We start from the raw sequence: 26,433 nt of genomic DNA on the forward strand, positions 1-26,433 counted from the left end.
GTATATTGCCTTCGATACGGTTTGGTTGCGAGTGCCGTGCCGTGTACGATTATACGTGCGCACTGCTGGGTACTGCTATCGGTGGGGGCTTCATTTCCTACAGGACTATTTCCCGGCTCGTTAGCAGATTTGAGTCGGTGTCAACTTGGCGAGTAGTAGCACAGAGATAGATATACTGGATGTGGTGTGCCCAGTTCGAAATGTTTTCCGGGTCAACCCAAATAAACCGCGGCTGACATTAAGCCCAGCACTAAACGCACAGACTCTTATTTCACACCACGTGGGGGTTTGTAACCGATATCAACAGTACCATGGAGGGGTTCTTACGACATAAATATGGCCAGATCACTGCATGACCAAACCCAAAAATCTTTATGAATCGCACACAATATACACACACAACACAAACAATACATGCCTATAATAGTCATATGCAGCCGCCTCTGCCAATCCACAGCTGGACAATACAACCACTGTTGTGATCGATACAATTACACAGTCACTGCACGCACACAAAGCTGAGCTCTGCTATTATTCCTTATGTAGCCATTCGCCCAAACGTGTATTTATCGGGACCCGCCAGGGTGAAAAATAAGAACAAACTTTTTCTTGCAGCGTTTTACTACCGAATCACAAAGACGTGTGATTTAATAATTGTTAAAGGGTTACCAGTGTGTTGGAGAGAATATTATTTTCGAGTAAGGAATGTGATTTGAACCCTCTACACAATGTTACAAATATCAAGTGTCAATACTTGAGAACGTATTTGTGCCAATCTTTCTGCCCATGGTGGACACCGGTCGTGGTGGTGGACGCCTCAGCGCCGCCTGGCGACTCTAGTGCGGGGGTTGAAAGCAGAGCGCGGTGCAGCAACATTGTCGAGTTGTAAGATCGTGCTCACCGTCTCTTTAACATCCCCTACTCACCAGCGTGGCTAAGTATGGTAAAAAAAAAACCTGTTACACGCACGGTGTGGGCAGGCCCTCATCCAGCAGCGGAGTGACGTGTGTGGTTATCGCGCTGCAATTACGTGCGTGGTTATACCGTGTGCGTGGTCATCTCGTTTTTGTAAACTGGTGTTATCACATGAGTGGGGTCCCTAGGGCCGAGTAACGGGGGAAGAAGACATCCCCTCTGGAGCTGGGGTCTCTCCAGGGATACGTGGGGAGGCGCTAGCACACAAAGACACAGACGAACCCAGCGACAGACACAAACACACCGAGATAAAACACATATACTTAAGACACAAACACAGTGACACAGAGGTACACAAGAACAAACACTGGGACACGAGCCCATACAACATAAACGCTGTAACAACAATAACCCAGGTCCACCAGAGAAACAGGAACTCGGTCACAAGCCAAGACACAAGTCCAAGCAGAGCCTGGGGGGGGGGGGGGGAGACGCACGTGTCACAAACTCCACGTGGGTCACACATGGCCCCCACGTGCGCCAATGGAGACCGCCGTGCCCACATGCGAGGCAGCCGCGCGCCACACACAGATTGCGTCTCATTTTATTTGATCGTCTTCTAAGAGAGCTACAAATTCCAGGAGGAAACACAAATAATAATAATAATAAACACAACGCAAATCGATAACTTCTGCTACGCACAGATTATTAAGCTTTTACTTTTAGAAAAAACTCTATTGCAGCACCAAAAAACCATGACAACCAGCGACCTGAATGAGTCAAACGAGTTTAAAACATTGATAGTCACAAACAGCGGACACTTATAAAAACATAATACCTGAATCACGCCGCATAAGGGAAATTAGTAGAAAATGTGATTTCATTGAGATTTATGTCGTTAAGAGCTTGCGCGAGCTTGCGGAGGCAGCCTGCGCAAGCTGCGGTTGGTTTCGTGGCACAGACCCCATGCATAGGACTGCGCCGGGGCGGGGACGTAGGGGGGGGGGGGGCCCAGGGTGCATGACCCCCCCCCATTCTTCTGCCTCGCCATCTACAAAAATGAGGCCAACGGACGGTTCCAACACTCAACCCCAAAAGATGGGCCCAGGCCCCAGGCAACAGGCATCCCCACCTCACCAGTATGGCCGGACCCGCTACACAGTGAACCTCACCAGTACAGCCGGACCGTCTCACTCGTACAGCCGTACCTGCCTCCCGGTGAGCTGTCTCACTAGGTCCAATGGCCCTTTCTTCAGTCCTGGACACAAGGCCGAATACCCCAAGAACAGGCCGAGGCATTGACTGGAAACATTTTAGGCTGAGGCCAGTGTCTAGGCAAGTGTCTAGGCCAGTGTCGAGGCTGGTCGAAGCCGGAGCCTCTGGGTCGAGGCCAGAGTCCAGGCTGGGTTATTTTGAAAAGAGCCGAGAAAGTGTACCCAAGCCAGCCACAATGCCAAGGACTCGTCTCCACGACCCAAGAATGCCCATGTCTCACGGCGACAGCTGTGCCTTCCTCACCAGCACCGCAGTACCTGTCTCGCAAGGAACACCTGCAGCTGCTGGACAAGCACTGTCCAGCAGCAGGGTGGCTTGTCCCATCTGACGGGGCTGCACAAGTGCGGTTGTAGCGGACCGACCTGACCCATTGACCGAACGAGTGCCGTGTCCAGGATATGGCGCCACACGGCAGCTCCTGCTAGCTCGGCGGCGGCACATGGCAGCGCACCGAGGCCCCAGCACAGACGTCGGCTTCACCCGCTCTCACCAGTCCCGAGGTGAGGAGCAGCTGCCACGACCCCCCCGATCCGTCTCTCCCCCAACGTGACGCCCCACTCCACCGTGACCCCTCACAAGAAGGAAAACATCGCCGCCCTCCGCTACACGTGTAAATCATCGTCAACACACAACCACACCACCACAATACTGGCTAGAAGGGAACAGCAGGCGACTACAATAGACCGACTACAGTAACACACGCCTCTCGTGCACGCCCCCCCCCCTTCCCCCCCTCAACTCCGTGACTTCAGCAGCCCCGGGCGCCATTGCGTTACAGCGCCAACGACTTCCCCCATGCGGCAATAGCCTCCGTGCGCGGGCGATACAACTCCACATGGCTCCATGTGGCGCCACATTGCTCCAGACGGATCTGCGTAGCCTGCGACAGCTCCTCCTCCGCGTGGTTGCTGCAAGGTTAGGTGAGCGAGAGGTGGAGACCCAGGGACCCCGCCGGGCTGCGCGAGGAATCACCAACCCAGGCGGTGGCGACGTGCGACGTGACCGGCAGAGTGCGACGGGGCTGGGGGGAGACCGATGGTGCCGCTCCCTCCCACGCAGTCTGCCCCCGCCTCCCCTGCCCAACCCAAACGCTGCTGCTGCCACCGCTTGACATGAGTTGACGCATCCGGGCGCGCGGGGCCGGGGTGCAGAGGTATCCCCCCGCTCGGACGCCATCACCGTGTGCAAACTTCTTCTTCTCCTCCTCCCTCCTCCCCCCGCCTCCCCGCATTCTCCATCTCTTTCTCTCCCTCCTCCCTCTCTCCATCCCTTCCTCCATCCCTCCCTTCTCTCACTTGTCCCCACCCCATGGCAGTGCTCTCCTTTAGCTAACTGTCCATGTTGCTGCCTTCATCTGAAAATCACAAACGAGTAACGGTTTGAGGATTGAGGAAAATGCTGCGACTGCTCAAACAGCAGGGGTAGAAGTCGGGGCGTGGTGGGGAGGGGCGGTGATGTATGTATTATGATTAACTTATTTCACATCGTATTTAGCCAACCGTGAAAATCGGAGGTGCAGTGAGGGGTCACAGGTGAATGGCGACTGGTAAAGGGTTGTAATCTATCTTCACCTGTCATTACATCTCAGAACGTACACAAAATTATTCAAACATGTCGACCAAGTGCGCACAGAATCAGAATCACCACAACAACAAAAACACCAATTACTGCGAGAAGCAATACAAATAAATAAAAAAACACAAAATGAGAATGTGTTGTCTCGTCTGTGTCTGGGGTCAACGCGTGAGTAATTGTTCACAAATAATTTATAAGTGCCTCGACGTTGTACTCCAATTGATTTCACGCTCAATGCAGTGGTATGGCCAGCCAGGCTGTTCCCGGTAATCAGTGAGGATGACAATGAGGGGCGATGGTTGAGGAGGAACTATTTTATCCCTGCGCATGATGGCAGTAATATGTTCAGGAGCTCGATGCCAATGTCGAGGTCTGCTGGCAAGGACGAGACGGCTTCAGGAGAGAGAGCCTGTGTAGTTTTGCTCCTCCTCCATGGAAGGAACACAGACGATCTATCGTGCTTCACTATCGGATGACGTTATGACAAACGCGGCATCGTGGCTTGTCTCGGTTGAGGGGCGACAGGCGAGGAGCGTGGTGATGTGAGGGGTGTGGTGATGTGAGGAGCGTGGTGATGTGAGGAGCGTGGTGATGTGAGGGGCGTGGTGATGTGAGGAGCGTGGTGATGTGAGGGGCGTGGTGATGTGAGGGGCGTGGTGATGTGAGGGGCGTGGTGATGTGAGGGGCGTGGTTATGTGAGGGGCGTGGTGATGTGAGGAGCGTGGTGATGTGAGGGGCGTGGTGATGTGAGGAGTGTGGTGATGTGAGGGGCGTGGTGATGTGAGGAGCGTGGTGATGTGAGGAGCGTGGTGATGTGAGGGGCGTGGTGATGTGAGGAGCGTGGTGATGTGAGGAGTGTGGTGATGTGAGGGGCATGGTGATGTGAGGGGCGTGGTGATGTGAGGGGCGTGGTTATGTGAGGGGCGTGGTGATGTGAGGGCGTGGTTATGTGAGGGGCGTGGTGATGTGAGGAGCGTGGTGATGTGAGGGGCGTGGTGATGTGAGGAGCGTGGTGATGTGAGGAGTGTGGTGATGTGAGGGGCATGGTGATGTGAGGGGCGTGGTGATGTGAGGGGCGTGGTTATGTGAGGGGCGTGGTGATGTGAGGGCGTGGTTATGTGAGGGGCGTGGTGATGTGAGGAGCGTGGTGATGTGAGGGGCGTGGTGATGTGAGGAGCGTGGTGATGTGAGGGGCGTGGTGATGTGAGGGGCGGTGAACATCACCGTGGGAGTCGCTCTCGTCGTGGGCCGCGTGCTCGCCCGGCAGCCGCTCTCCGGCAGGCTGGGTGGGCGGTGCAGGGCCCCAGATGCGCACGGTGCCATCGTCCGAGGCGCTGGCCAGCATGGCGGGTAGGCGCGGGTTCCAGCTCACGCAGTTCACCGTGTGGCTGTGCCCGGCCAGCACTGCAATAGGCAGCTCCCCGCGCTTGTGCCACACGTACACCTTGTGGTCTGCGGGGACAAGAGACATGGGCGAGGGCTGTTAGCGACCACCTATGCAGGCTGGCATGGCACACGAAGTGGGTGGGTAGCCAGCCAACAGCACGCTGGCCACCTTCGTCTCCCAAGTGTTGATGTTTACACACCACACCCCAGATACCTATTTATGGCCGAGTCGACCTAGGGGAGGCCCAGGGTTCGGTCATATATTCACCACCGCCTTTCGTCATGAGTCGGAATCGAACTCGGGTCCACAGTACAGTGTGTTAACCACTGCACGACTGCTCTCTCCACACACATACATGTACATACACGTGTACAGACACCCATATACGCACACACGTAGACATGTGCACACGTATGCACACTTGTGAATGTACGAGCCTGTACATTTGTGTGCGTGCGAATGAGTACGTGTGTCTGCATTGAATGGAAGTGCATGTGTCTGCACGAGCGTGTACACGAGTGTATGCGTGCGCAAGCACGTGGATCTAGGTGTGTATGCTGCTGGAGCAGGTGTGTAGCTGTATATGCGCACGCATGTGTCCGTATGTATTCACCTCTACGAGGTCATTGCCTCGAATGTTTGTGTGTGAGTGTGCGCGGGTGTGCCTGAACCTTCGCTGCCACTGGCAATGAAGTCCTCGTGTAGGCCCCCGAAGGCCGAGTGGATTGTGTAGAAACCCTGGGTGGCTCCCTGGTACTTCCGCACCAACACGCGGTCCTGCAGGTCCCAGAGGTGGACGCCCTAATCGCCCCAAACCACACACCAAGTGCTGTTAGCGAGCACCTATTAAATCCGGTACGACACACCAAAAGGGGTGGGGATGTGGCCAAATCCATACCCGGCTACCTTTGTCTCCACACACAGACCATGCCCGCCACAATCCGCAAATTCGCGAACCGCAAACTCAAAGCCAAATGGGAAAACTCGGGTTTTGTTCCCGACACCACCTTTTGTTTTATGTTACCCTACATCAACCCAAACATTAATCACGAAGTATTTTGAATGTAAAATTATAAATATTTTCGAGTCTTAAATATAACTGTCACGGAATATGTATAGAATAAATAAAATAATGTAGTGTACAACACTGTACATTGCAGGAAGAACATTTTGTGCGGCCGAACTACACAGCCTCACTAGAGGCTGGGAACACTGCGTGACCTGGAACCCGCGATGGGCCGCTTGGAAGACAAGACGGAGACAAGACGGAGCGCGTGTTCTTCCGCAATGCAGAACATACCCGTTATGTGGTGTTTGAGCGGTAGGATACAGTACGCAGAATGATACAGAAAGTGCTGTTTGGGAGCACCTAGGAAGGCCAGCATGGGTGGCCAGCACCACACCCATTCGCTTTTGTCTCCCTAGTGGCAATGTTTACACACCACACCAGGTACTCAATGAGACTAAGTGGACCTAGGGGAGGCACAGGACCGGTTCAGATATTCGTCACTGGTGTTAGCCATTAGTGGGAATCAAACTTGGGTCGCCGGGTTCATAGCACAGAGTGATTACCACGACACTAGCGCTACACGCATACAGGTACCTGGTGATCTCATCCGCCCACAACCAACTAACAAGCCCCCCCCCCCCGCTTTGTGCGAGAGACTGAGCGAGTGACTCACCTGAGTGAGCGGCTCACCTGAGTAGGAGACTCACCTGAGTGGCCACATTGAGCAACGCGAGCCTCCCGTTCCTGGACACGGTGAAGGCCATTATGGGGTGGTCCTCCTGGACACTAGAAGAGGGAGGGGCAGGGTTACTGCGTGGCCATCCTTCCACAGGGCCTTGCCTTATAGGGCCTTTCCATACGAAGCCATCCCCTACAGGGCTTTCCTTCCACAGGAACTTCGTCTAGAGCAGTGCTTCGCAACCTCTCTGGACCCCTCCAACCATTGCCAACCCTCGAGGTGAATATCACGGAGCAGCAAGCTCAAGGGCAGTTGAAACTACTTGTAGTCATCATTGCACCTGGTGTCGGTAGTAACTCCGCGGAGCACTTCCCATGGTCCCGTGTGAATGTGGGAGCGAGGGTGTGAGCGAGTGTGACCGAGCGAGCGTGCCAGTGAGCAAATAAGCACGTGATTACTTGAGCAAGTGAGCAAGCGCGCGAGATGCTTACATGTTGCGGTCCGTGAGCTCCTCGAAGTTGTATCCGCGAATACGCTGGTGTGTGTCGGACGCCAGCACCGTCTTGCCATCACCAACGCAGCACAGGCACTGTACACGCACGCCCTCCCAAGAGTCTAGCACGTTCCCCTCTAGGTCCTGCACACACGCACACGCAGCATGCCACCACGGTTTGACACGCGATGTACTGCGATGGGCACCGTATGCTGGGCTGCATGCTCGGTTGTGCTGCTCGCCGTGTGGTGCTGCTGGCTCCCGGAGTAATCACACACATCGATAGAACTGCCCGTAGTACTCACACACTGGTAGAACTGCCCGCGCTGGCCGCCTGTGACGAAGCGCTTGCCGTCAGGGTTCCAGGCGGCGCAGGTCAGGCTGTCCTCGTGCGACTGTGACATCTTCACCTTGAGTTCCCCGGTCTGCAGGGGAATACAACAGCAGCAGCAGCTCCGTCAGTCCAAACACGTTAGTAAACACGCATCAAATAATTTTAGAATTCAACATAAAGCAGAGGGGGTTATTGATGAATGATCCAGAACTCATCGATTCACTCTAGTAACTCTGCTCACTGGTGGTCAGTCGTCTCCTTTTCACTCTTCTATTGCTACTACAATGGTTATCGTCCCTGTGAACTTGTCATTGATTCCATTCCCTCCCATGTTGAGGACTCGGTCTGCCAGACACTGTTTCGTCCCACCCACACTGACTGAAGTTCACAACTCACTCACCCACTCACTCATTCACTCTCTACACTGCAGATTACAACACATATACTTCGGCTTATTCCTTCTCATTGCTCCCCTGTGGAATTCACTGTCATCATCATCATCTTCTCCCAAGCTCCTATAATAATCTTGTGTGATTACTTGAGAAATGCATTCACTATTATCTAATACTTCTCTGATAGTCCATATTTGTTGCTGGCTGCCCGACGCTTTGGGTCTGTGCTCAGCAACAGGCCGAGAGACGGGCATGGCTGCGTACGCACACCTGCACGTTCCACAGCCAGAGCTCGGAACAATCGTCGGGCCCGCAGGCGATGAGGTGCGCATCGTCGGGGCTCCAGGCGAGGTAGGAGACTCCATACGTGTGTCCCTCCAGCGTGCGCGCCACCTTGAGCTGCTGGCTCTCCTGCCATGCATCACACCATGCGCATCACATGACATGTAGCGCAGAGCACGTGCAGCGCGATGCACGCAACACATCCATCACACGCTAAAGTCTACACTGCCGCCTCCTATGGTGCAGCGTGGTGTGCGTGACGGTGCAGTGTGGTGCAGGGTGGCAGGCAGTGCGGTGCAGGGTCGTGTGTAGTGCAGTTCAAAGTGGTACAGGGTGGTGCGCAGTGCGGTATGAAGTGTGGTGCAAGGTGGTGTGTAGGGATGTGTGCTGTGCAAGGCAGTGCAGTGTGGTGTGCGGTGCGGTGCTCTCACCATGTCCACGTCCCACAGGATGACGGTGGAGTCCTTAGAGCCCGTCGCGAGTTTGCTACCGTCGTTTGAGAACTTGCAGAACCAGACCTCGTTGCAGTGCTCGGTGAGGATCTGCCGCGTGTAGCATGGGAACTGCTTCCTATGCTCACATGGGGTCACACGGGATGGAAAGGGCCAGGCTATGAGCCCTCAATGGAAGTATTTGGGCAGGAGTACGTACGAGCACACGGCACGAGCACACGGCACGACAACACGCGCACCTTAAGAGCGTAGATGCCCACTCACTCACCGCCACGAGTACCACCACCACTGTAGCATGCACTCGCTCAGGCACTCTCGTATACCAGCACGGGTGGGGGGCTAATAGTGGGGAAGGCAGAAGGGGGGTGTGGTGCCACGCGGCGCTACCGGCTGCAGGAGTGGTCGGAGTAGAGGGAGACGCTGTCAAGCGAGGGCTCGTGCCGCGTGTTGTGGTAGACGCAGCGGTCACGCTGCAGCTCTACCGCCTGGCGCAGCAGCGTCTGCAGCCGGTGCGGGGGCAGCATCACGGACGGCGGCAGGTACGCTAGCGACACCAACAGGGGGCAGCACGCACACGGGGAGAGGCGCAGTTAGCACCGTCGCACTCGCTATGCATTTTCCTCCACCTCCCTTGGGTGTCGGGCCGGTAGTAATTCACTTTTATTTCACCGAGAAATGGAACATAACCCGATTGTAGCAATGTGACTCACGGTCTCATTCGCAGCGGTGCCCGGCAAGCCAGAGCACACTGACGGCACCTGCTCTTACAGCAATGTGTAGGCTACACGGGATCTTTTATCTTTGTTTCGTCTCTGTGCGTTTTTAAACACATCTATCTCCAATTTTTTATTTTCAGATCCCTTTATCGTTAGGTCACTTGGGAAAAGGCGACGTGGGTTTGTGGGTGCGTGCCCGTGTGTTGCATGTGGACGTGAGCATTTCTGCAAGCGTACCTGTGTGTACACCTTTGTGTGCACAGTTGCGTATGCCTGCTGTTTCTGAGTGTACGTGGTTGTATTCTTCAGACACGCTGCGTCGAGGCGGCGCGATTAGTGGTGAGGCCGATAGTTAAATGTTAAAATGCAGTTTTATTGAGGGACTGTGTGTTGTCTTGGTGTGGTCTGGGACTGTTTTTGTTGTTGTATTGCTGCCTTGCCCAAGATTGCATTTGGTGGAAAAAATTGGCAGGAATTAATGTACTTGTGCAATTGATACTTATATACTTAATTTATTTATATTTAGTGACTTGCTTGGCTTTCCTATACTTTGTACACCAATCGGTTTTTGTATTTTTTGCTGTTGTAACTTTTTGACCCGCCCCGACTGGACATGTGAAAAAAGAGCTTCGTGGCTTGTCGGATTCTTCCAGTTTAAATAAAGATTTTGATTCTGAATCGACTAGACATTGTAACAGACTACGTTTTTCTTGCAGTCAATTACTCGGGCCCCCTTACAAACGGTGGCCACCCCCCACATCCTGCCTCCTGAAGGTGGGAAACCCCCACTCTCCCCAAAGAGCCACAGCCAACGTGACGCAATGCGGGAGATGTTGCCAATTACGTCACCAAGCCCCGCCCCATCACTTCCCTTCCAGTGTCACACCCAGGAACAGAAGGGTGAATTTTTTTTCAAAATTATTTTAAAGTTATCCGATTGAGCAAATAATCAAATCAATAATCAAATCAACAATCAATATAAGAGTCAATCGCTCAGACCATGGGATGAGAGCCTAGCATTTGAGAGGGAGAGTGGGATGAGAGTCCAGTTCTACTCGCGAGTGAAACGCACGGTTGTGGGTCGCGGTCTCACTCTGCAGCTTCTCCAGGAGTTTGGAGCGAGAGGCGGAGCCCTTCCCTTCCCACGCCGCCTTCTCGCGCAGCCCCGCTGCATCGCTGCACATCATATACCTGCCCGCACGCACACAAACATCCCCCCAGTAGCCTTTAATAGACTGTTGGGGCAAGTTCCATTAGCGAGCACCTATTCAAGCCGACACGGCACACAAGGGGGTGGGTGGCTAACAGCATGACCGCCGCCTTGGTCTGCACCAGGTATTCGTTTAAGACCTAGTCCACCTAGGGCAGGCCCATAACCAGTTCAAATATTAGACACTGTTATTGGTCTTGAGCGGGAATTGAACTCTGGTCGTAGAACATTGCGCTAGCCACTACACTACCGCTTCACACATGGACACACAAGCAAACATGCGTGGGCCCACATTTACATGAACACACACACACGTAACAACACTGGGACACAATTGGCAAATACTGACGCAGAAAACACGCGCGTGTGAAAACACAGCCAACACATAGGGATTCATGCACGCATACATACATACATACACACATACAGCTTTACCAAAATACACATGCGTCATACACACAGACTCACGCACACACCTGCACACACCTACACGTGATCAAATAGGAAAGCAATGAGAATATAAACAGTGACAAATATATACAGGATTAACAAAACACACACAGCCACGCACGCACACCCCAAGCAAAGAGCAACAATCACAAGCACAGGGGAGCACGGCTCGACAAGCCAAGCGCGTGACGGTTGAAGCTCCACTGTTGCTTCGCTGCCGAGGACATTAATCAGTAGCGCAATCAGACGGTGCAAATAAAACTCAGCCAGGAAATTAATTGGGCCGACGCCGGCTGTTTCAGCCCCCCCCACGCCAGCTCCATCAGCTGGAGTCTCGTGGAATCACAAGCGTGTAGCGTCACAACTCCAATTGGCAGCGGAAGCGGCACCACGGGAAGGAAATGCCACCTAGGGGCAATGCGCATCGTCACGCTTACCAACCTGTCGCGTCAAAAACACCCACAAACGCCCATGCACCCTCACGGCGTTGCACAAATGCAGTCAGCGTGGGTTGATGCTTTGTGAGATCACCGACGGCGCCCATGGCAAAGTGAACAGTGCCAGCTGCACGTGGCAGATGGCGCCGTGAGCGGTCGTCATTCCGACCTCGCCATCTGTAGTGCTGGCCAATGGCTCTCGGCGCTTGCGTGCGGCAGCAGCAGCGCCGTGATTCCAGGACTGTGGCCAGAGTGGAAGGGCGCTGCTTCAAGCATTGCCTGAGATTCTAAGGGCCACATTGATAAGGGCAGCACCGCCTCTTGCGATCGCTTTGGCAGAAGGATTCAAACACCTATTTATTACGAACCTATCGATTTGCATTGGTAGCGATTCGATGAATGCCCATGATTTGATTCAGGAATTAATAACATTTATCTAGTTCGGATTTGATGGATGAGCCTCTGGGACTGTGCTGACGCTCACTATGCACAAAGAGCCGGGCAGGGGAGCCACCTGTGGGTCGCCCTCTCAGCTAGGTCCCAGCATGCACCGGGGCCGTGTGCTCAATCACCATCTAACAACTATTGTCAATTCTGCTTTGAAGCAGAGCAATTGCCCAATTCATCACTTACTGTTCAATATTCCCTCCTCAGGGCGATGTAATCGTCGAATGTGTTGAGAGTTTGTTTTTTTGCTTGTGCACGACAGCCAACACAGTATTACTAAATGTTCTGCATAATATTCCCATCCATAATATGTCACCCCATTGTTGGATCAAGGCGACGTTAACAGTGGTGAAAGTTTGACCATCCTTCACCAAGACCGGTTCGAGCATCACTCGCCACCGAGTGATATCCAAAGCATGGCCAGGAATTGAACTTGAGTCGCTGGGTTTATAGTGCAGTGCTCTAACCACAGTGCTCTAACCACAGTGCCACCACTTCGGTCATAATTTTATTGAGTGGAACTGGGTTTGTTCAGGAGCCACTGTTGAGGTTTTACTCCTGGTTGTGAGTGGAGATCTCAGCTAACCATGCAGCAGCTCAACGTCTCACCCTTTTGAACCCTGGTTAGACCACGCACGCACAGACGACTGTTTCAGTTTCGATGAAACTTAGGCGAGAATAAAAACTAAAAAATAATCCGCACAGGCAAAGCAGGAGGAATCTAAATTCCCTGGCACGCGCCGCCAGTGGCGGCGAGGGGAGGTCGCTATTTGTTATGCGGAGACAGAGAAAGGGGCGAGGGAATGAAATGAATAAATAAGGACGAGCGAATAAATATTAACCAAGGAAACAGAGACAAACGGCTCCACCTGAACGTGGGGAGGGGCTGGCAGGGTAGGGGAGGTAGTTGTGGAGGGAGGGAGGGAATGGCTGGGCGGGTGTGCGGGGAGGGGGGCGAGACTGCATTTTCCTGTTGAGCAGGATGGTCTGCAGGTCAAACCGCAGCCCAAGTAATTGGTCTGGGTTAATGACCGAGCTGCCCCCACCCCCCCCCTGACCCCCGACCCCTGCAGGGCAGGGGTCGGGGGTCAGGTGGGCAATGGGGTCAGGTGGGCAAGGAGGTCGCACACAATCAGGGAAACCAAAGGGTCCAGGCCGCAAGGCCTCAGCAGAGTCCATTGGGCCACCATCACCTTCACCATCGACCCTGAAATCCTGGAATCACGGGGGGGCGGCCACAAGGGAGGAAGGGCGAGGGGTCCACGTTCCTGGGTCATCCCAGATAGTGTGGTGCCGTCAAAGTGAGTGACACCACACCGTTGTAACGTTCTCCCCCCAACTCCCCAATATGGCTGCAACTGACTGCAGTGCTCTGCGTATTTAATCTCACACACGAGTTGCCCAGTGAATGCAATCAACGAATGACTGCTGGGCAAGCGATCTGTGAAGGAGCCTTAACTAGAGTGGGGAGAAACTGGCAAGGTGCGTGCCGCTCTGCAGAGCTATCACCGGGCAGGGTGTGGGATGGTAGGGGCAGTGTGTGGTGTGCAGTGGAGCGGTGTGTACAGTGGAGCGGTGTGTGCATTGGCACGGTGTGGCCAGGGAGTGTGCGGGGTGCTGTGTGGAGACTTGCGGCACCTGGAGCCGCTTTTGGGGTGGTGTGGTGTGTGCTGCAGTTTCTGCGATGTGTGTGTTGCATGGTGTGGTGTGTGTGGTACGCAGTTAATTGCAGTTAATTGCAGTATGCATTGCAGTGTTGTACGGCGCATGGGGTGGTTCACAGTGCAACGCGTGTGGTGCGGTGTGCACCCACCGAGTGTGCGGCGCACGCACGGTGCAGCACGTGAAAGGTAGTGCAGTGTGTGGTGCAGCGCGTGACAAGTAGTGCAGTGTACGGTGCAGCACGTGACAGGTAGTGCAGTGTGCGGTGCAGTGCGTGGTGCGTACCCGCTGAGCGCGTGGATGCGCTCCGTGTTGTACTTGAGCGGTGTGAGCTCGTGCCTGAGCACCTGCAGGGCCTCGAGCACGGCACCGTCCTCCAGCCGCTCCAGGTACTTCTGCTCCAGCAGCAGGAAGCGCATGCGCTGCACCGGCACCACACGTTAGGTGGCACCACACCATTTACCACACTCCGCACTGCACCACACCATACCATACAATGCACCATACCTCGCACCGCATCATGCACGGAACTGCACGTCACACACAAGTGAACACACGTGTGCTCACAGGTTAGTATGTAGGCGAGTGGTGCAGTTCAGCTACTCACCAGCATCCCCCGCGCAGACCGGACGAGAGATTTCAGCTCATTGAGGTCGGCTTCTGCCTGCAGTACAAACAGACAACAGCAGAAGCAGCAAGGAGAAAACATCATCCACAGATTCTCAAGTGCCCTCCAAAATGCGTCGTCCTTGGGCGTATTCAAATCGTGACAATACGGTAACCTTTCCAAGCCGCACAATTAGATGACGCAATACGCCGCGCACAAAGTCATGCAATAGTCTCGAGACTCAGCGGGACGTTCTTGGGTAAACGAGGGGAATAATACTAATGAGTGGCGGATATATGCTGGCACCCCGGGGTCTGTGTGAGACGAGAGCCGAGTGTCATTTGCAAGAAGCCAAATGGATACATTTCCAGAGTCCTGCACCCAGATTCCCAACGGAAACTCCGGGAGGAACCTGCAGCTTCCGACTGATGCCTGGCAGGTGTCTCTTGTCCAACTGGAAGCGTCTCTGATTGTAGATCTGGCTAGAGTTGAGAAACCCTTTCCACACGAGTGACGCTCCTGTGTCTCACAGTCGAGCGGAAGTGGAAATGAACGCAGAATCTTGAGACAAGCTCACAGCTACGATTAAAAAATATATATTAAATGAAAACAGCCTTGGCACTGCCGGGAACATTTATACGCCGGCTGGGCGGGAGAGGGGTAGTGAGCACAAGGCTGGGCTGGGGTCACGACTGGTTTATTGAGGCTAAATTTAGCCCACAGATGTCTCAGCCACTCGCCTACAGCAACAGCACGAAAATATAAAACAAACACTCTCCCTCCGTTACTAGAACGATGAAAAACAATAAACAGCCGCAAGGGCTGCTGCAGCTGGGCATCGGTAACCGAGCCAGACCAGTAACCGAGCTTGAGAGCCACATTGAGGGTCGCAGAAAATTCCTTTAGAAACTCACGCAGCCATTTCACGGTGCCTGCGTTTCACAGAGCTCCACTCACTCGCGGCATATATCCCTTTTGCTGCTGCTCCACCCGCCTCGAGCCGTGCCACGGCACAGGAAGTCTCCATCAAAACCAACAAGCGGCTCGTTCACAACTCGAGCGCTCAGTAAGGACAGGGTGGCGAAAGGCTACCACGGTTACCACAAACGAGCACGTGTGAGAGTGCCCATGTGTGTGTTGGTGTGTACTCTATGTAGGGGGGAGCGGTGGTGTAGCGGTTAGCGCGCTGCGCTATGAACCTGGCGACCCGGGTTCGATTCCCGCTCACGGCCAACACCAGTGACGATTATCTGAACCGGTCCTGAGCCTCCCCTAGGTTGACTCAGCCTGAAATGAGTACCTGGTGTGGTGTGTAAACATCGCCGCTGGGGAGACAAAGGCGGTCGGGCGTGGTGCTGGCCACCCACCCCCTCGTGTACCGTTCCGGCCTTCATAGGTGCTCGCTAACAGCACTTGCCTCTACAGTCTGTTAAGGCTATGCAGGGGATCTTTGTCTTTGTATTGTGGTGTAAACATCAGCACTGGGGAGACAAAGGCGCTAGGCGTAGTTCTGGCCACACCACATCATCGTGCGTTGTGCCGGCCTTTATTAGGTGCTCACTAACAGCTGCAACAGCCTGTGCAGGTTACACTGGGGATCTTTGTCTTTGTATACATGGGTATTTGCGTGCCGTGTGTGTACTGTACGTTCCGTGTGTGCGTCACCTTCTCCCAGTCACCGTCCATCACGTGGCTGCGGAAGCGTGCGGCGGTCGGGTGCTCCAGCCGGCACCCGGCCTCCTGCATGAGCAGATCCACGGTTTGGCTGGAAACACAACAGATTGGAGACTAACTCATCCGCTCACCTAACTCGCCCGTCACACTGCAAACTGGGTGAGAGGGTGGTGCAGCTGTAACACTTGGGTCTCACAGCAAGATAGACCGGGGTTCAATTCATGACGTTAGCACCTTCCTGTGTGGAGTTTGTGTTTTTCCCCCTGTTGTGCAGTGTGTGTGTAGTAAACATCGCCACCAGGGAGATAAAGGCAGCCGGGCGCGGTGTTGGCCACCCACCCTCCCGTGTGCTGTGCTGGCCTTCATAGGTGCTCGCTAACAGCACTTGCTCCAAGAGTCTATTAAATATATGGGGGATTTTTTTTTGTGTGTGGAGTAAGTTTTGTATGGGTTTTCTCCAGTTTTTCTGGTTTCTTCACATAACTAAACACATGTCATGTAATTGGTGTTAGTAAAACATCCAAATACAGGACATTCCTGCAGAAGAGTGCAAGTATATACGATATATACTTGCACTTTAACTTCACTCACTACAACACCACTCTCACCACACTCACAATTACCACACCTCATACTCATCACCCTCACTCGCCACACTCCTCACCACTGCACTCGCACTCCCCACAGTGGCACCCACGAATTTGGTGACTCACGTCACTCATGCAAATGATACTTATCCTGGTCTCTTGAGTTATCACCTGGTTAAACGAAATAAACTTGAGACGTGAACTCGAACTACACCCACGGCAACAGCAGTCTCACACAACTCCCCCACATTAAACTCACCAAAGTCCTTGGCACCTCCCACGTCCCAGAGACAATCTTGCCCCATCACATCCTGACCCCGACTCGAACCTGTTCGGCTTTATATCCCCATTTGCCCCAGGGTATCCAGCTTCCATTCAGCTGTGGTGCACGATTGTCAATAAATTAATTAGTTTTGTCAATCTCACGTCCATGACCCCCGTCTGTGGCTCCCCCACACACTCTCTGCCCGGATCACACAATGAGTGGAAACCAGACTCGAGGTGGGGCTCAATCGGCCCGATTATGGTGGAGGCTCAGAGACTTGTACGTCATAGACGCGACAGCCTCAATGACCCAACCCTCCATCCTCCATCCTGGGGTTCAGCTCGGTTACCCGGACCCCGGGGGCAATACCTGGAATCTAGGTGGGTGGTGATGCAGCCACTGACACCAAAGGGGGAGGGGAAGGGGACAGTCAAAGGCAAAAGACATAATTTACAGAGGGCAGGGAGATTGACCCATAGCTGCTCATAATGGAGAAATTGCCACCCATGTGCGTCACGCTGCAACACACAGACACACAGATAAATAGAGGTGTTAAATCAGCACAGAGCCACACACACAGGTTGTGGTACAAATATGAAACCCCCAATATAGTCGACACAGGCTGTTGGGGCAAGTGCTGCTAGTGAGCACCTATGAAGGTCGGTACTGTGCATGTGGCGGTGGTGTGGCCAACGCAATGGCCACCTTTATGCTGATGTTTACACACAACACTTGTTACTCATTTAATTATGAGTCGACCGAGGGGATACACAGGATGGGTTCATCTATCACCACGGATGTTAACTGTCGTTAGGATTTAAACATAGGCGACCTGGTACTTAGATTCTTAGCACAATGTGCTTACCACGGCACCACACAGGAATACAAAGATACATACACACAGGTGTACATAGATAATACAGCTACACACATACATGCAAAAACAAGTGTACAAATTTACTCCCAGATGTCCACAGAGGTACACACACACCAGGGACATGCGGTCAGGGGAGGTATGGGAGGCAGAGCCTCACCTGTCATACTCCAATGAAAATAGCTGTTACGAAAGGTAAAAAAAAAAGAATATTCAAATAAAATAAATATAAAGATTTTTCCACTGATCTGTTTTATAAATGTCATTTATGTACGATTCCAATCATTTTTATAGTCAAATTCACCAAATTTGCGGAGCTCCGCTGAAAATACAGGAAGAGACGAGAGGTGAGGCAGCGACGAACTCAGCCTCCCGTCTGATTGCGCAACCCCTCAGTAACTGGATGGAGCGCGGGCAATAAGCGTGTGTCTGTTACTATCTCAGTATGTCACCAATGTAATGTTTGTAGACCCCTTCATTTCATGTCCTCGTCTTCCATACTCCAGGTAACTTGATTCACGTATGTGTATAAAAAATATTTTGCCTCGCTGGTCTCGTCATGAAACTGCAATGAAAAAGCACCAGGGGAGGCTGCTATCACATCTGCCTCACCTGAGGGGGACGTGTCTAACACGCCCCCTCAGTGAGGACACGCCCCCTCAGTGAGGACACGCCCCCCTCAGTGTGTGAATCTGGCTCTGACAGTCGCCAGTGCCTCCCCAGCCATTTACCTCACCGCACGTCACTGACACACACAAAGGTAAAATAAAGTGTACACACAGGAACACACACGCACGCACAATCGTACTCTCAAGTACACACAGACACGCGAAACTAAGCGCAGTACAAATGCATATACACAATGACTTCACTCGAAATATCTCGCACAAGGAGTAGAAACCAGACCAAAGGTGGGTTTTATTTGTCCAGATCATGGTGGCGGCTGCTGTTGCTGGCTACTTGGCATTTTGGGCCCTTGGGTCTGTGTTCATCAACCACATGGAGCGCCACACATATAGGTGTACACATCGGTGTACACCAGCTTGCTAGGCACCCTTGCCAAAGGAATTGTGTCTCATGTTGCCTGAACCGGGTTGTTTTCCATCAACCAGCGATTTAAAAACTGAACTTCTCCCACAACTGGTGCCGGCACTACTACATGCTTTGGGAGCTTGTGGAGAACGCAGGAACCCGGCACCACGGACCCACATCAGGGGAGCTTTAATCCCAGCCTGGGCAGTGAGTGTACAGAGCTGAGGATAGGATCAGCTCTGCTGACACTCACAGGGCCAACACTCATTTGCACGTTTTCCACAGAGCTTAGACAAAGATGTCCTTATAAACAACGTCCGTGCATATGACCAATTCCCCTGATCTCGTTAGATCTCGGGAACTTATTGGGGTTCGGCCTGGATAGTGTATGGATGAATGGGCAACCGTCCGTGCATAAAGCAGGTGTTATAGGCTGCTGTAGGTCTGCATTGTGGACTGCAGTGGGTAGTGCCACAAGCCAATTGTGCTCTCCGCCTTCACCAATCCACGCTGACCAACACAGTGAAGTATGATCAACACGACCCATCCACCAGTGTAATGGCAAGAGGGGCTGTATATAAACATGTCCTTGTACCCAGTGTTAACAAAGATTAAAAAAAATCCCTCCTATAGCCTAAACAGACTGTAGGGCAAGTGCTGTTCGTGAGCACCTATGAAGGCCGCCACGGGTACATGAAGGGGTGGGTGGCCAACACCACACTCGGCCGCCTTTGTCTTCCAAGTGGCGATGTTTAAACACTACACCAGGTACTCATTCGAGACTGAGTCGACCTAGGGGAGGCCCAGGACCGGTTTCGATAATCGTCATTGGTGTTCGCCGTGAGCGGGAATCGAACTCGGGATGCCAGGTACACAGCGCAGCGCGCTAAGCAATACACTACCGCTCCCCACACCCCGTTTAGACAAACAGTGTTTACACGAACCTGAAACTCCACCCACAAAGTGTTTACACTCGGATGTACGTATGCACAACGTTAATCACTGACTGCCCGCGAAGGAGCAGACTAATGTATACACGGCCCATCACATGTCACGGCGCCCGGGGGCCTTAGGCTGAGAGCGCACCTAGCCTGGTACCAGTGCCTTGTACCAGTTACTTTGTACCAGGCTTTGGTGAGATCACTGCCACTTGGTGATGAATAACTCTTATAATGCAGCTGCTGTTGTTGTCACGCACTGAATGCACACGTCACTGTTATATAATCACCAGCGTTATCAGAGAAGCAAACAGAAAAATTACTAGCACAATAATCAACATCTTCCTCAACATCCACCGTCATCTGAGCCGTGACTGTAACCCAGGTCCCACGGTGTGGATGATAGGGTTGGAGTCTGGCACAAGGCGAGTGAGACGCGGATTGCTGTGCGTGGTGGTGATGGTGGTGGTGATGATGATGATACGTCCCCACGGCCTTTAATTAGACTCGCGCACGTGACGTGGTGGGCTGTTTACAGCTGAGAACACAAAACCAACTCACCACCAACACTCACAATGACCCTCACACTCACCACGATACTCACTCTCATCACGACACTCACTCACCACCTCACAATGATCCTCACCACCGACACTCACCCTCACCAAGACACTCACACTAACCTCAAGCAAACAATGACCCTTACACTCACCACGATACTCACCCTCATCACGACACTCACCACCTCACAATGATCCTCACCACCGACACTCACCCTCACCAAGACAGTCACACTAACCTCAAGCACACAATGACACTCACACTCACCACGATACTCACCCTCATCACGACACTTACTCACCACCTCACAATGATCCTCACCACCGACACTCACCCTCACCAAGACACTCACACTAACCTCAAGCACACAATGACACTCACCACGATACTCACCTTCATCACGACACTCACTCACCACCTCACAGTGATCCTCACCACCGACACTCACCCTCACCAAGACACTCACACTAACCTCAAGCACACAATGACACTCACACTCACCACGATACTCACCCTCATCACGACACTTACTCACCACCTTACAATGATCCTCACCACTGACACTCACCCTCACCAAGACACTCACACTAACCTCAAGCACACAATGACCCTCACACTCACCACGATACTCACCCTCATCACGACACTCATTCATCACATCACAATGACTCTCACACTCACCCTCTCCGAGACACTCATCAGGATCTTCACTTACCACAAACCTCAACACAACAGACTTACCACGTCACTCACCCTCACCTCCACGACCCTCACACTCACAACATCTTCACAATGACCCGAATACTCACCTCACTCACTACAACGCCATCCTCAATACCTCCAAATTACCATTACATTCGCCCACACCAGGACAATCACCCAGTAAAGTGCAACCCGTCTTATTTACTTGTTTATATTCGAATGTGTGTTAAATTATTGTTCAATACTGTATAGTCTAGATTTGATACATTTAAAATGTTTTAAAATATTCTGTTGCATTTTAAGTGACTTTGTGTAACCCACGTTGCCCTTGCAAAAGAGGCCATGTATCAAGTGTCTCAATAGGCATGTGTTTAATCTGCTGGTTTAATAAAGGACGTTAATGCCCTCACCACGACCCTCACTCACCACGACCTTCACCCTCAACCACGGCCCTCACCATGACACACTCATCATCCTCCACCTAACCACGACCCTAAACCCCTCACTTCAGCCCTCACTACGACACAATCTCACCGAGGGCCTCACCGTGACCGTCAAATTAGCATCACTCTCACCACGTCTTTCATCGCCAACATCACCAACACAATGACCGTAGTCCTCTCAGTCTCATTCCGTCCCTCACCCGTCTTACTCACTCACTACAAGCCCTATGCTGGGCTTTAATTCTCGCGACCCTCACCTCGACCCCGAGCCCGTACCTCGTAAGACCCTACACCCCCTCCCGTCTACTTCACTCACGATTATAAACAAGGGTGAGTGGTGAGGGTGGCGGGGTGAGTGGTGAGGGTGGTGGGGTGAGTGGTGAGGGTGGCGGGGTGAGTGGTGAGTGTGACGGGGTGAGTGGTGAGTGTGACGGGATGAGTGGTGAGGGTGGCGGGGTGAGTGGTGAGTGTGGCGGGGTGAGTGGTGAGGGTGGCGGGGTGAGTGGTGAGGGTGGTGGGGTGAGTAGTGAGGGTGGCGGGGTGAGTAGTGAGGGTGGCGGGGTGAGTGGTGAGGGTGGCGGGGTGAGTGGTGAGGGTGGTGAGGGTGGCGGGGTGAGTGGTGAGGGGTGAGTGGTGAGGGTGTCAGGGTGAGTTGGGAGGGTGGTGAGGGTGGCGGGGTGAGTGTTGAGGGTGGCGGGGTGAGTGGTGAGGGTGGTGAGGGTGGCGGGGTGAGTGGTGAGGGGTGAGTGGTAAGGGTGTCAGGGCGAGTGGCGAGGGTAGTGAAGGTGGTGAGGGTGGCGGGGTGAGTGGTGAGGGTGGCGGGGTGAGGGTGGCGGGGCGAGTGGTGAGGGTGTCAGGGTGAGTGATGAGGGTGGTGGGGTGAGTGGTGGGGGTGGCGGGGTGAGTGGTGAGGGTGTTAGGGTGAGTGGTGAGGGTGACGGGGTGAGTGGTGAGGGTGTTAGGGTGAGTGGTGAGGGTGGCGGGGTGAGGGTGGCGGGGTGAGGGTGGCGGGGTGAGTGGTGAGGGTGGCGGGGTGAAGGTGTCAGGGTGAGTGGCGAGGGTGATGAGGGTGTCAGGGTGAGTAGTTCATGGTGAGTGGTTCGTGGTGAGGTACCGACGTGTCAGCCTGAGCAGTAAAGCCCCGAGCCCCCAGGGGGTGCGTGCCACGCTCCGCTCACCTGAGGCCCAGGCCGTGGAGGTACTGGCCGATGACCCTCACCACGTCCTGCTCCGTCTGCGAGAGCGAGGGCCGCTTCTTCTTGGCCGTCGCCTCCTCCTTGGGAAGCCCATTCGCCACGAGGCCTCCCCCGCCGGCCTCGCCGTTCTGCAGCGGCGCCGCGTCAGGCGCGCCGTTCGCTTGCATCGCGGCCTCTCCGGGCCCCCCTTGGGGTCCCCCTCGCTGCCTTTACACAACCCCCCGGGTCCCCTGGGTGCCCTGTGTCCCCTCGGTACCCTCCTCCGCCTCCGGCTTCTCTCACCGCCCGCGCCGCCGAGCTCGACAACCCGCGATCAGAGAGCCCGCGACGGCCTCGATCGGCACGGCTCGGCTCGGCTCGGTCTCGAACGCGCTACGATTCGGGTTCGGCACGAGGACGAGGTTCTGGTTCGACTCGGCACGGCTGGGGCTGTTGTTGACTCGTCACGGCTGGGGCTGTTGTTGACTCGTTGTTGGTGCTGATCGCGGCCCCCGGGGGTCTCTGCGGCTCCGGTCACTCGCGGCCGCCTTCTCGCTCCCCTCTCGGCTTTTGTGTTTGCCGAGTGACGTCATCACAACACGGCGAGTCGCGCGCCGCGCGCGGGGCTCGCCGGGACACACCGCCGCCCCCGTGACTTCCGGGTGCCGGGGCAGGAAGTAAACACGAAGCACGTGGCCTGCGGCGTGGAGGTGCTGTGTGGTGGTGGGGCATTGTGGAGGGGTGGAGGTGGTGGGGTTGGCATCGTGGAGGTGCGGAGGGGGTGGGGCACGTGGAGGGGCAGAGAGGTAGGGGCAAATAGGGGCACGTAGAGGGGCAGAGGGGTTGGGGCACGTGGAGTGGCAGAGGTGATGGGACACCTGGAGGGGTAGAGAGGGGCACGTGGAGTGGCAGAGGTGATGGGGCACGTGGAGTGGCAGAGGGGTGGGGAGCGTCGAGGAGGAGAGGTGGTGGGGCACCTGGAGGGGCGGTAGGGCACGTGGAAGGGCAGAAGTGGTGCGGTACATGGAAGAACAAAGAGGTGGGGCATGTGGAGGGGCAAAGGGGGGGTGGGACGTGGATGGAAAGGAGGACGGGGCTTGTGGAAGGACAGAGGGGTGGGCACATGGAGGGACAGAGGGGGGACGTGGAAGGACAGGGGTGAGGCACGTGGAGGGGTAGAGGGGGACCTCAAGGCTGGACCTCAGTGCAGTGTCAACCGTTACCAGTGAAGCATGGAGGCCTACGTTTCGGGAAAGGATAACTTGTCAGTCAGGGCTGTCAATTGAAAGAGCTCAACTCTGAAGGGCCATTTGTGGCGCGTCATCCGTAATGGCGCGTTTACAATGGCGGAGTGAAATAATTTTAACGCTGAGTCATGATAACGGCAAAAGGAAGCTACGATAAATGCCTTAAAATAGTCCCCATGGTATTGGCCATCACAACTCCGTGTGACTCACGGGGCGCGGTGGTGGGCGTCCTCTCTGGCCTCTATTGGGAATAAGTTCCATTACCAAAACGTCACCTCTTATATACCTGCTATTTTAAAGGAAGTTTTGACGATTGAGTTTTTATTTATGAATTATACATGGGGTAGATGGGTAAGGCGGCAGAAAAAAATATTTAAGCTGATGCTGAATACAAATTATGATGAAATAACAGCCTTTATATTGAGCCCATTACATAATGAAATATTTCAGTATTTGTTCATCTTTAGGGGACCCGCAATGCCAATTGTCCTTGTGCGGCACAAGGTGTTTCAGCAACGGTGTTCGTGAAAATCCGTCTGCCAGTAGAGGTCGTTGTCGCTATTGTGGTCACTAAAAACACATTCCTGCGGAGGGAGCTGGTAGGAACGTTGGGTTGCTCGGTCAATGGCCAGGGTCAACGGCGGCGTGGTGTATTCCGCAAATATGCCCGACTGTGAGGGCGGGCACAAGCCGGCGTGAGTAGGTTAAACGTTGAGTTTTATCAGGGCACCACGGGGTGACCAGCCCCTCCCCACCCAGCCCCACCCCCCACCCAGCCCCTCCCCACCCTCCCCACCCAGCCCCTCCCCACCCTCCCCTCCCAGCCCCTCACTCCCCACCCAGGCCCTCCCTGCACGACGGACACAATAATCCCCTGTGGGTTGGTGTAACCAGGAGGTTCCTACCAGTATTAAGTAACTGTGAAGTGAATTATAAATGGATGTGGCGACTTTAACACAGTGAAAGGGAATTCCACACTAGTCGTCTTCGCAAGGGAACTTAATTGTTTCTGCAACACAACTCACTCGTAGGAAGCTCTCTCCAGCCAAGCCCCGTGCTTTTACGCGTTCTCGTTCCTTCTGGGACCATCCACAAGGTTCTCATCACACCCTTTCCACCAACACTGTCGCTTGGTATCTTTCTCCCCCTCTGTCCTCTCTTCCTCGTTCCACTTTCTCAACATATCTCCAAGTCAGCCATTCTCATGGTTCCTCCCCCTTGGCTGTCCTCCCAGCCGTCCTTTATTAGTTATTTAAGGTGTCCTCGCACGACACAGGGAACGGAAGACGACGAAAGTAATCCAGGTTATCTGAAGCCGCAAGAAGAAGCAAGCTACAGGAACGGAGATGTAGAGCAAGGGGATGGACGTACCAAGTAATACACACAGGTGGAGCACGAGGGATACGACTGTGGCTGTCCTTCACAGCATAGTACGTACGTGTTATACAAACTGAAAAGGCTTTACACTTCAATTTAAAGCTTTCGTGACTGCAGGGATTCATCTTCTTGGTTCTTTCGGTAAAGTCACGTAGAAGGGAAATAATAAAATAATAAAAATAAAACAACAATATTTAAGCTTCCAACCCAGCTTAAATATACGCTCCAAGCGTGGTGGTGTTTCATTCAGACGCTGTCTCCCCGACAGCCGTCCTGAGGACGGCTGCTTGCGTTGTGGCCGAAACGTCGTGATAATTATTTTGAACCAAGAAGAGGAGTTTACACGTTTCTTGCCATCAACCACTTTAGCCCATCAACCGAGACCTCAACAACGTTCCTCGTTGCCGCCGGCTCATAGTCCCGACCCCCCTTCTGGGACCGCACTGAAGTCACCATCCTAGAATAGAACCCAGATCACTCCGTGGTGAACAGATTGGAACAACGCGTACGTCCAGAATAAACGCCTTGTTCGAGACCCAAACATCGCACGCACACCTGCTGGCTTTGGCTTTCCTCCTCAAAGGCACCGGTGTCATATCAACCGCATCAGAACTTCAACAGGCTGATGTAGCACATCTCCGACATGAATGGAAAGTGAAAGACGCAAGTCACAGCAAGTGTGACCGGCCATGCAAACCAACCTATGGACCATACAGCAAAACCACTGTAGTAGTCTGCGCTTCTACATTGGAGGAGGAGCAGCAAAACGACACGAACTCTCCTAAAGCCCTCTCGTCGTAGCCAGCACACCTCGACATTGGCATTTAACTCCTGCACATATTGCTGCCATCGTACGCAAAGGTGCAATAGAAACGCACTTGTTGTAAGTTACACACTATACAATACGATTATCATTGACATATTGTATGATATTTTATCGCGGGGACCTTACAGTGGCCACCAGAGCGTCAATGCCACCCAAGTTGCTTTGAGCGGCTTCTGTCTGAGCGAGCGACGTCTGTCTGAGCGAGCGACTTCTGTCGGATGACTTCTGTCTGAGCGAGCGACTTCTGTCTGAGCGAGCGATTCCTGTCGGATGACTTCTAGCTGAGCGAGCGACTTATGTTTGAGCGAGCGACTTCTGTCTGAGCGAGCGACTCCTGTCGGATGACTTCTGTCTGAGCCAGCGACTTCTGTCTGATCGAGCGACTCCTGTCGGATGACTTCTGTCTGAGC

General features: G+C 53.7%; 1 protein-coding gene across 2 annotated transcripts; it reads right to left on the reverse strand.

Annotated features, from left to right (window-relative positions):
* Window positions 1–356: 356 nt before the first annotated feature.
* Window positions 357–23,201, reverse strand: LOC144941691 (WD repeat-containing protein 26-like). Of its 2 annotated transcripts, none has more exons than XM_078868068.1 (14): window positions 22,577–23,201; window positions 15,988–16,087; window positions 14,323–14,379; window positions 14,001–14,137; window positions 10,582–10,700; window positions 9,181–9,337; window positions 8,773–8,911; window positions 8,330–8,470; window positions 7,639–7,758; window positions 7,332–7,477; window positions 6,869–6,947; window positions 5,824–5,953; window positions 4,990–5,217; window positions 357–3,544 (listed from the first exon to the last, which is right to left on the reverse strand). In XM_078868068.1, the coding sequence occupies exons 1-14, from the start codon at window positions 22,759–22,761 to the stop codon at window positions 3,519–3,521; spliced, it is 1,764 nt and encodes a 587-aa protein (XP_078724194.1). In that variant the 5' UTR covers window positions 22,762–23,201; the 3' UTR covers window positions 357–3,518. The 2 variants fall into 2 exon arrangements, with proteins under 2 accessions (XP_078724194.1, XP_078724195.1); XM_078868069.1 differs by having other exon boundaries at window positions 10,603–10,700; window positions 22,577–23,199.
* Window positions 23,202–26,433: the final 3,232 nt, after the last annotated feature.

This window comes from Lampetra fluviatilis, chromosome 25 (genome assembly GCF_964198595.1).
Source record: "Lampetra fluviatilis chromosome 25, kcLamFluv1.1, whole genome shotgun sequence".
NCBI classification, from domain to species: domain Eukaryota; kingdom Metazoa; phylum Chordata; class Hyperoartia; order Petromyzontiformes; family Petromyzontidae; genus Lampetra; species Lampetra fluviatilis.